The 11,423-nt window shown below is 42.5% G+C and overlaps 1 protein-coding gene across 43 annotated transcripts in view; it reads left to right on the forward strand.

Annotated features, from left to right (window-relative positions):
* Positions 1-11,046, forward strand: part of ANK2 (ankyrin 2) — a 602,743-nt gene extending 591,697 nt beyond the window's left edge. For 36 of the 43 annotated variants that reach the window (XM_075929766.1, XM_075929759.1, XM_075929765.1 and 33 more), the window contains 10 exons: positions 2,238-2,369; positions 2,941-3,087; positions 3,990-4,257; positions 6,282-6,531; positions 8,252-8,344; positions 8,599-8,682; positions 8,794-8,958; positions 9,050-9,232; positions 9,349-9,440; positions 9,584-11,046. In XM_075929766.1, the coding sequence (XP_075785881.1) occupies positions 2,238-2,369; positions 2,941-3,087; positions 3,990-4,257; positions 6,282-6,531; positions 8,252-8,344; positions 8,599-8,682; positions 8,794-8,958; positions 9,050-9,232; positions 9,349-9,440; positions 9,584-9,752 (1,583 nt within the window). In that variant the 3' untranslated portion in view covers positions 9,753-11,046. The remainder of the gene's footprint in view (positions 1-2,237; positions 2,370-2,940; positions 3,088-3,989; positions 4,258-6,281; positions 6,532-8,251; positions 8,345-8,598; positions 8,683-8,793; positions 8,959-9,049; positions 9,233-9,348; positions 9,441-9,583) is intronic. The other 7 variants (XM_075929789.1, XM_075929763.1, XM_075929795.1 and 4 more) reach the window with 2 other exon arrangements.
* The last annotated feature ends 377 nt before the right edge of the window (positions 11,047-11,423 follow it).

Genomic DNA, 11,423 nt, shown 5'->3' on the forward strand with positions numbered 1-11,423 from the left:
GTACACGGACAGAAGGACAGAGCCCCTCTCCCTCTTCATCTCTGGCAGACCAATCTGGGATGGGACACTTCGCCTTTGAGGCTATGCATGGGTCCTAACCCTCTTTCCTCTTCATCATCACTTGTTCATGGCTGGAGTTTCCATCTTAGGCTCCTCTTAGGTATCCACAGTGGTCTATGGGGTATTTGCCGGGCCTCTGCCAAGTGTAGGATGCAGCTCGCTGTAGAAGTAAGAGGCCTGCAACTCAGCACTAGATTTGTTGTTGGCGTCCATGGTCTTGTGAACATGTTGGTGCAGTTCTTTACTTTCACACAATACTGCTGGTGATTCCTATATCCCTGAGCCATCTCATCACAGAGTTACACATTTCTACGGCTGGTCTATAACCATGTTTGCATAGCCTCTTCTCTCCATTGGTCCAGAAAAACCAATATTTTCTGCATATTCCAGGTCAGAGCATATCTAGTGCATTGAGCCGGCATGGTTGGTTTGGCAGTTGCATACAAGAAAGCCTGGGTTTGCTCACCTAGCTGTGCAGCCAGGAAAAAGGGAATTTCAAAAACATGGGCAAGTTTCAAGATGGGGTGGCTTCCAATCTTTTAGCAGCAGCGCTTACAATTATGACCGGAGAATTGTGTCACAAAGACTGGGGCATTGTGGAACAATTAGGGTCAACGCAGATCACACACGTGCGCACTGCATTAACTTCAGTGGGTCGACAATGGCCAGTACCACTTCGAGAGTGATGTTACTGCATTGTCGTAAGGGATCTTACATTGGCTGGAGACAAATCTGAGTGTAGGCACATGCAACTTTATAGCACAGCCCAGTCCCAAGGTTGTGCACATTCCTGGATGCACGGGGAGGAAAACGGTCACTTCAAACCCTAGTGAAGTATTATAAAGGCAGATCACTGTCTTACCTTGAATTTGGTCTCTTTTCTTACCACAAACTTGGTTTTAGCCATACACAGCAGAACCTTAATCCTGAGTGGTTCCCAAACTTTTCAGCATCACACCCCTTTTTTGATTTTTGAGAAACCCTCCTTCCCCCAAAATAGCAGCAAAACTTGAGGGGGAGGGGAGAGGAACTGACCAGGGATGAAAAACAAAAAGAACATCAAAACTTGAGGGGGGGGGAGAGAAGGAATTGATGGTGGGGGAGGCTGGGTTGCCTCATGCCCCCCCTGGAATGTCATCATGCCCCTAGTTTGGGAACCCATGGGTTAGACTATCTTAACAGTGGCAGCAGAGTAAAATGCCTGCCTGAAACACACCCGGCTAATGGCACAGGTTCATCTTGTCTACCATATTTTGGACATTCAAGGAAATTAATATTTTTAGAAAAAATCCTGCATGACTTGCAGCTAAGTCTAATTTGTAGGTACAGTGCATGTGCCGTATTTGTTTTTCAATATGTATTTTTAGCTGTTTACATTTTGTTTCAAAACTGCAAAAGAGCATGAATGAATTTACAAAAATTATTCAGTCTAGGACCTTTGGAACATCACTTCAGGGGACTCTCCCCTTTGGAGTGGGGGTCTCCCCTTCTCTCCCAGAGACACAGGGCAGTGACGTGTCCTCCAATTTTCCTGCCAGGAATGGCAGCAGGGCTTCCCCAGTTCTTATCCCAGCTGCTAGGTTATGTCAGCTTGAATGATTTGGCCCCTGCCCTTTTATACTATACACTCTTATGGGTATTGGCAGGAGCCTCCCACTAATTCTGGGTACAGTTAACATTTCATTGAGAGGAATGGAGCAGTTCCCTCTCTCAGAGAACTGTTATTTGAGGCTACCAGCCAACACAAGCAGACATAGCTATGATGATTACTCTCCATTCACCTTGCCAAACTTTTCTTCCAATCCATGTGTCCTACAATGATATTTTTAAAATCTGATTAAGATTCCAACCGTCACATGTCCAGAGATGCCTCTAGCACTTGTGCATTAATCTAATCTGCCTGCAAAAGATGTCATTCTTAAGCAGTTCTTCAAGTAGATTAAAAAAGTTTCAGATACTACACGAACATTGGGAGTGGTGGATTCTGGAGGACATGTCAATCTCAAAATAAAAATGTCTCCCCGAGACTGCTAATGTCTGTAGGCATGGAACATAAAATGGAAGGAACTTTGGTGCCAGGGAAAGTAATCTCTGTGGCTGCAGCTGACAACCTTGAAAGCGGGCCCAAGCCAACAACAAATTTGAGTCTTTACCAAACAATGGCTTCTTGTTCACAGAATTAGCAAGAGAACTTGATTTCACGGAAGAGCAAATTCACCAGATCCGAATTGAAAATCCAAATTCACTGCAGGACCAGAGCCATGCACTTCTGAAATACTGGCTTGACAGGGATGGGAAACATGCTACAGGTAAATTTTCAGTTATTGCACCAGCTGTACTTTGCCAGACTTAGCAGGCTCACCCACTAAGGATGTTAAGAGGTGGGCAACTGGGTAATCGTGTAGTCGATATGGGAAGGTGCTCAGAAGAAGCAATCTCTGCTGCCACTCTGCAGTTTAAATGTAGTAAGAGCCAGGTATGCAGGCAGCCTGGCTCCTATTACATTCAAACTGCAGTGGCGGAGAGGGGGGTAGCGGGAGCAGCACTGCACTTACGATGCTAAAGAGCCCCCCTACAAAAATTACTGCCCACCCCTGCCTTAAGTCCTCCATTACCCTGTCAAGCAGAAAAATTCACATTAGCTGAGGAAGCTTTCTAACGGATGATGTTAGAAAGTAATTCTTGCATGAACCTTTCCAACAGATCAGGTTTTCTATAACAATAATACAATGTTTTTGTTCTGTCCCTTGGTTCTTTTAACCATAAAATATTTGCATTCTGTGCGTCATGCTGCTGAGTGAAAATCTTACATATTTCTGCGAGCTCGGGCATTGGTGGCCCAGAAGCGTATGACTAAATGGTGTCTTTTGAACATCACAGATACAAGCCTTACCCAGTGTCTCACAAAAATCAACCGAATGGATATTGTTCATCTAATGCAGACAAGCCACAGAGACTTTGTGCAGGACTGTGGCGCTCGCACCTATGCAGAAATTGAACAAACCATAGGACTGGATCATAGTGAAGGTAGATGCTTCCTGATGTTACCCTTTCACGTTATCTTCCAAGTGATTTTGTCTCTGCACTAGATTCCATTCTAAAATGTATAGTTAAGACACTTTACTAATACTCTACCATGCTTGTAATAATAGCTGTCATTTATCTTTAAAAGCAGGACAATTTAATAAGTATGACAAAAACTAGTATTTCATCTACAATCACCTACCATAATCAGGTCTTATAATGCTAGTAAAGGAAGCTTTGATGTACCCTATAGGCCAATTTGCTCATAGTCGTACCGGTGATTCCATGGAAATCAATGAGATTGCGTCTATTTAAATAACACATGGTATTCTCCATGGCATAACCTGCATTTGTGCTGTGATTCTGTTGAGCTTTATAAAGAGCATCACTCATTAGATGGAAAGATATTTAAGAAACGCCAAGGTGTTACAGAAAGTGGTATTTTCACCATTATTTGGATAAAATATGAATGTAATAATGTCCTTATAATTCAAAATCCTATTCCCACCTAAAATCCTTCTACAGTTTTACCTGGCTAGAGTATTAATCTACACTATCCTTGATCTGCTTCAAAGGGCTATTGTGAGACTGAAAGAATATTTCTGAAGTGGTTTCAGCTCATTCAGTGGCAGTTTTAGATAGGAAGATCATTTGTTTTACATGTTGCTATGAAGCTCGGTGGCAATCATAGTGAAAATCCAACATTTCACCAACAACTACTTTCATCTACTTTCTTCATCTTCCACCCACATGTGCACTTATAAATCATGCACAGCAGAGCCCCATAACTCATTATGATGTTGCAAAACTATATTTCCTCTGGCAATTAAACTTCAGAGAAAGTTGCAACATCATGGTGGGGAGTGGCAGGGAGCATTTTAATGATTTTTTCCCCTTGTTCCTAGGATTTTCTGCACTGCAAGAGGAACTTTACAGTCCAAGACACAAGAAGGAAGAAGTGCATTATAAAGACAGCGATCATCCTCCTATTGTCTCTGAAGAAGACACATCTGTCAGTTACTCTTCCTTTCAGGAGAGCACACCCAGGGCTGAGACAGACTTATCAGTTGCAGAGCTCCTGCGACAAGCACACAAAGAGCGAGTACCCGCTGAGTTCTCAGGGAAACTACCGGATCTGCCAAAAGATTCATCAGCTGCACAACATGAGCACTTGTAAGTATCAAAAGATGGCCGGGAAAATCTATAACCAATTGCATGTTGAACTGAAACATCCTTTTATTTTGTGTATCTGTCACGGCGGGACTAACCCCCGCCCATCTAGCCCCGTAGGAATGTGGGGTAAGGGAGCCCGCGTTCAATTCACGGAGGGGCTCACCGCTACCCCTGACCCTTTTTCTCTCGGCCTATAGGGCGCAGTAGGGTTCTCTTATAAGGGGGCCGAGCCCCGCTATGACCAGGACCCTGCTACTTAGCCCCCGTGGCTGCCTCTTCCCCCACGGTCCCCATCTCGGGACTCCCTCTCGTCCATCTCTCACCAGTCCAGAGTCCCCGTCCAGATCGGGGCGTCACTCCCATGGTCTGTCGTCGCCCTTCTGTGGCCTGGGGTCTGGTCTGCCGTGGTTCGGGCTCTCGGCCGTGGTTCTCCGCGCACCCCCTCTCGTCTGGGACGGGGGTAGGTAGGCGCCGTCCGGGTCCACCGCTCCCCCGCGTCCTCCACGGTCTGTCGGCTTCCCCTTGTGGCCGCCGCCCCTCCTTGGTGTCCGCCGCCCTCTCCCGCTTGCGGGCCCCCCCCCAGGTGTGCTGGGGCCACGTTTAAAAGCAGCTCACGGCTTGCCACGCATGCGCGGCAATGCAGCCGGCGCTTCCCCGGCTCTTCGCTCGCCGCGTGAGCTGCCTGCCCGCCTGGACGCGGTGCGAGTGACGGGGCCGGCCCGTCACGATATCCGTCACATAATCTCTCATTATATATGAGAGCAGGATAAAACCTTTGTGGGGAACAGATCATTACATATCTGCCTACTATAGGGTTCTTAGAGAGGAATATCAACAGCACGAGTGGGTGGAATTATTTGGGAAGAACTGTTTTATTTATTGGGTGTGCCAGCAGTTTTTTAAGGAGACCTTTGCAACACTTAATGCATTGGTGTCATATTTTAGATGTTACAACTAACAATAATAATGATTTGTTAGTCTTTAAGGTGCTGCTAGACTATTTGTTGTTTTTGAAGTTTTTAAATAATAATTCCCTTAATGAAATTATTATTGGCAGTTGGTTATTGACCCAAAGTACCTTTAACTTTCAGACAGGAATTTTAATTCAGGACACTAACCACTCTTCCAACATAAGTATGTGAAAGGTATGCTTTGAATAGTCAAAGAAAAAGGAACATTGCTTTAAAGAGAGATCTTTTCTGTATAGATTTGTTGAAGTAATTTTGGTGCTGCTTAAGATTATTTGGAGAGGAAAGTGTTGAGATTGACTAGATCTAGCAACAGCCAGGAAGAATGAGTCTAGCCTTTGATGTACAGTATGAATTTTCATATAATGGTATAAAGAGTACTGAAAAGAAAAAAAATTACTTTGAATTATGTATATGACATGACAGTATTTTGTTTTGTGTAACTTTTACCCATACTGATAAACATTTACTCATAAAATCGTCCCATTGATTTAAGTCAGACTGTTCATGTAACTACTCCCACTCTGGGATGGGATGTATAACTCTTAAAAAGGATTAAGATTTAGGGGGAAAGTCACAAATGATAGCTATCCATTCCTGTTGGCTCCAGAACATCTTAGAAAGAAAGGATTGGATTCCAGTCTCACCTCTGTGACTCCATTGAAGAGGTTGGCTCTTGAGGTACAGGGATGCAAATGAGAGGAGCGTCAACCCGAGTAGCATTCTAGAAAATAAAGTGCCTGATTGTGCGTATCACGAACAACTTCTATAGATTACTGCCAGAATGTATCATGATAATTTTTCACCAGATGATTAGCAGAACTAAACCTCTGAAGTCAAGTATATGGCAGCGCAATTTGCCCATTTGTAGATCTCGATTTTTAACTATTTTTAGTTCTCTTGCTTTTTAATGTTTTTAAATTAACAGATAATAAAAATCAGTGTTCAGTTGTTAAAATAACTTTGCAAAAAATGGCACATGCAACCACCTAGCATATTTATGGGGCTCATAATAGAATGCTTTGTCGTTACCTCTGCTGATTCTGTAATCCACAGTGTCACGACTCCAGAAGAATCAATAGCACCAAAGGCTGAAAAAGCAGCAGGTTTTGCAAAGGAAAAATTTAAAGGCTCCGCCACAGGATGTGAAGAGAGACCATCTAGTGAGGGAGGCAACTCTCCCGTTGCACAAGAATGTGAGGACCTCCACCTCTCCCCAAGGAGAACTAGTCTGGTTATAGTGGAGTCAACTGATGAACAGCCAGCAGAGTTAGAAAGACATGATGATGACAAGTCATTTAGAAAGGTAATATCAACCCCTGCACCTATGATGGCATCTTTATCTTAAGCAAATGCTGACAAAATCATCTTTAATTATCTACAACTCTTTGTTTTGACTCAGTTTTGCCATGAGTAAATATTCCTTTCACATGGCAAGTATTAATCTATATGCAGTGATCACCAACCAGTAGATCAGGATCTATTGGTCGATCTTGGAGCCTCTGACACGTGATCCTGACTGGTTTGGCTTGGGAGGCTATCAAGTACCAGCCCTTCAGCTGCCCCTCCCTGCACTGCCCTGCTGCTCCTACCCAGAGCCTCAGAGATACCCTGAGAGCCTCCTGCGTGTTCTGCAGGGTGGGAGAGACAGGGGAGGAGGGGCACTAATGTCACTCTGTCCTCCTCTCCTGTAACCCATCTTCACAGAATGAGGAGCGCGGGGCCTCGGTGAAGGGTCTTTGAGTTTGAGGTAGATCCTGAGTTAACACATTCAAAAAGTGATCTTGTGCTTGAAAAGGTTGAAGACCACTGCTATATGGCAACATAGTCTAGGTAAGTATTTATGCAAGTGGGCCCACTGAAGTGAATAGGACTGCTCATGTGACTGAGAACTACTTTATAAAGCCAGCATTTCCTGCATTTAATACCTCACATATATCAAAACCCAAATATGGGACACTTCCAGTTCACTCAATTAGCCTCATTGGTACCAGTACTACAATAGACAGGTGCTTTCCTTTCCTTTTCCTGTTATAAATTCTGGGTTACTATTATTTCCACTCCAGCTTTCAACTCATCTGAAGAAGTGGGTTTTGCCCATGAAAGCTCATGATACTATATATATTTTTGTTAATCCCTCAGGTGCCACAGGACCACTCATCTCTCTCTCTCTTAAAAAAAAAAATCCTGTGGGACAACAGACACAGCATCAAATCACTCTGCATCCACAGGAGCAAGCCCTCCCCTTCCCTCCCCTTCTTGGTGGCCCAGGGCAGAGGGGGAAGTGTAGCGAGGAGGGGGCACAACCCCCTAGTTATTTTACAATTGCTAGGCGATTATGAGTGGGTTTAGGATGGTTTATTTGTTAAGATGAAGGAGTCCCCTACTATATATTTTCAGGCGAATGAGACAAGAGGATCATAGGTGAGAAAGCTCTCAACATTCTTTCTCTGACTACGGCGGCGATCTGTCTTCTGCCCTGTTAAAGTTAAAGGAGGGAAATACATTTCCCAATTTGTCATCTTAAGCTGTTCATGTATTTTGCATTTCTACATCCAGCTAGGGTAGGAAGGCTCAGAATCTAAGATAATATTAAGAAGGGTTGCAATGAAGGGGCTCAGTATAAGAGAAAATGAGTCCCACCTCTTATCAAGAGAAGGAGGAATAGCTTTCCTGGCTCTTCTCAAAGAATAAGTTCAATTTGCTATTCCAAGGGTTGGCACTACACTTCTGTGGCTTGTAGTGAATCCAGTACCAATCAATCCGTAACAAAACTATGTCAACGACTATGGAACAGAAAATATAAAAGAATGCTCTCCCTGCTAGCTTAATATTTCTGACTTTGTGAAAGGGCCTTTGGTTTTTTTTTATTACTTGCTTAATCTTTTCTTTTTCTAACCACCTTCTATGATCAGTGGGACTAATGAGCCAACAAAAAGCGTATTTTAGAATATGTACACCTAAGCAATGAGTTTTATGGCGCTAAAAGAGAGACAAATAGAGCACTGCTTCCATGCTTCTACTAGGAGCTAGCAGAAGAATTAGGTGAGCTAAAGACCAGCTCAGATGAAGAAGAGATGGTAACTACCAGGGTCATTCGCCGGCGGGTGATTATTCAGGTACTGAGTGTTGAACTACTGCACGTGCCACTGGCAATATGTCCGAGCTATATCTGTAGTGAAAACCTTCATAAGGTCTGCTGCTAAGGCAACCCGCCAGTGCATGTCTTCTAATATTCATTTGCAGAATGTTTTATGGAGTTTAACAACTCAGCACTAATACTCTTGACTGCTTTTTCAATTCTTACTTTATGATGTTTATGTAAAGCATCTTAAGGCATTGCTTAATGAAGTTTTGTTTTCTTCTTGTGCAGGCTGATGACATGCCTGAAATACCACCAGAAACAGTAACAGAGGAGCAGTACACAGATGAACATGGCCACATTGTAGTGAAGAAGGTATTGTCAGTTTTCATTTTATGAATTACAATCTAATACTTTTACTCACTATTCTCAGGGAGCAAAGTGACATATTAAGCAGCTGCACTTAGAGTTATGATATTCCCTTAGGTCACCAGAAAGATTATCAGGAGATATATTTCACCAGATGGTACAGAAAAGGAAGAAGTCCTAATGCATGGAACACCACAAGAACCTGTTACAGTTGAAGAAGGAGATGGATATTCCAAAGTTGTAAAGCGGCTTGTTCTGAAGAGTGACACCGAACAGTCTGAGGTGAGACTTTCTCAGGATCCTTTCCTTTTTACCACTTGCCCAAACAAACAGAAGGTCTAAGCAGAATGTATCCTCAACATCATCTCTGCAGGTGACATTCTCTGAGCCCAGTGTTGCGACGGGTGCCTCAGAATTTCAAGCTGAACTAGTGGAAGGCCGGAAGGTCAGTAAAGTTGTAAAGACCACACTGGTGCAAGGAGAACGAATGGAGAAGCACCTTGGTGATGCGAGTTTAGCCACTGATCTCCCAACAGCCAAAGAGGACTTTGAAGAGGTAAAGTTGGTGTGCTTGTGCTGATTACATTATTTCCACTAGGTTTGTTCTTTGTTCCTTTACTCACAAGTATGATTACCTTCTGTTTTAAGGTTTTATTGTGTGTTTCACTTTAGGCTTTGAGTTTTACAGGTAGCCAAATGAATGTCCAATTCCCTACTTTAGTAGAGAAAGAGATCATGAAAGAGGATGGATCGGTTATTAAAAGGTTTGAGTCAGCATGGCAGAGTGAACTTTTGAGAAAATTAACAAACTTAACACCGTCTGCCATTTCTAACATATTTTTTAAAAGTTTACTTTATTCTTAAGAGCAAAAATAGCGCATAGTTCATTTACCTTTTTCCTCTTTAGGACAACCATGAATAAGTGCAGTTCACAGAAGAGTACTGTGGTGAAGGACCAGTATGGAAGACATGTTCTTGAGGAACAGCTGGAGAGTATACCAGAAGCAGCACAGGAAGCTCTCCAGCAACTTCTTAGACATTTTTGCAAAGAGGACCAGAAGCAAGAGGCCAAATGAGAAAAGTCCAGCTATTTCAATGAAATCAATTCCCCTTTTTCTTTTGTATGTGTAAGCTAATTTGTGACCAAAGACAGAACAGCACCCTTCTCATCCACGGGCCTCTTCAAGTGACTATGTACATGCATCTGCAGCATAAAAACATTTTAAAAAGGGGATATTAATATGTGAACTGTACATAACTAAAGTGCTTAGACTAGCATTGTGAATTACGAGGACTATTGCTAACATAAAAGATACTCTGGGGGAGGCAGCACTGCAGACCTGATCTTGATCTTCTGCATCCATAGGACTTCCAGTTTATTAAAGGAGGAACATATACCCAATTAAGTAATCAATTAGATAATCAAATTGCTAGCAGCTATAGCTATGGCCCATTTGCATATGGTATTGAACTCCTGTAGATCTGGACACATGGCAGGATGTATTAAACAGCTATAACTACAGTAGTTTCCTGTTTTCATCACTGCTTTAGCCAATCCACATTGTCTTAGTAGTGGTATCTTCCTGCTGGCCACTTGCACTGTAGATGAGAGAGGGGAAAAAAAGATTTCTCATGCACCATGTTTTATTATCCAGATTGCCTCTTATCTGATACATGCATGTGGCATTTAAAAAGAACCAATAATCCTCTTAGCACTGAACAAGCAGTTTTTAATCATCTTCCAATTGACTTTTATATTTCTAAACTAACTCTCTGAGAATTAAAACAGCATCCCTGCACTTTTATTTTGAAAGAAGGGAATATAAAAAAAATCTGAAATATTTTGTGTCCTGTGCTTTATTTTACTAGTGGTTGGGAGCGCTGTAGCATTTTAACATATGTAATATACACACACACCTAAATAGTCAGAAAAAATGACTCACTCAGTGCTTGGAATGTCAAAGTAAAGATGCTGATGCCACAACAGAGAAAAGTAGGCAGCTAAACTAGGAATGATGGTCAAAAACCAGGACTAAAGAAATGAAATGAGGAAATAATAAATGCATTTCTGTTGTGTTATTTGCCGTGCAGATGATGTTCTGTGTAACTAACAACATAATGGTTATTCACCCTATGATTTTTTTTTGCGCTGTGTTATCAAAGAAGAACTTGAATATGAATACTGTGAGAAGAAGTGATTTTTTTAAGTTGATGAATCAGCATCTTGTTCCCATGGTGATAACACTAATTGAATATATCTATGAGGGCATGTATTAGTTATACAAACCTACAACACTAACAAACAATACATAGCTGCAATGTGTACAATGGCTGACTGAATTAAAATAAAATGTACAAGTGTTAAATGTAGCAATAAGAGGCTTCCTCTCTTTTGTTGTTGACAGTATGTGGGGTAATGACTTAAAAGTCAAGGCGAGTGAATGGGGGTAACATTATATATAGCTATATTTTGTTGCCTTTGGGGGGAGGACAGAGAGATAGCAGTCCCCAACCAGTGCTGAAACATAGCTATATTAAGAAATTCAAACTAGTGGAAACAGAAACAACAATATAGAGATATTTAGAGAGAGCGCACCTTCGAATGAGAGCGATCTTGTCAGGGTTGTTTCCCCCACTCTGGCACTTGAGTGCAGAAGGTGAGGGCCCACACGAGAGCTTCAAAACCTTGCCTCTACAGGCACTGGTTACAAAAAACCTCCCCCCAGAATCACTGCCAGCATCAAGTG

This window comes from Pelodiscus sinensis, chromosome 5, assembly GCF_049634645.1.
Source record: "Pelodiscus sinensis isolate JC-2024 chromosome 5, ASM4963464v1, whole genome shotgun sequence".
Taxonomy (NCBI): domain Eukaryota; kingdom Metazoa; phylum Chordata; order Testudines; family Trionychidae; genus Pelodiscus; species Pelodiscus sinensis.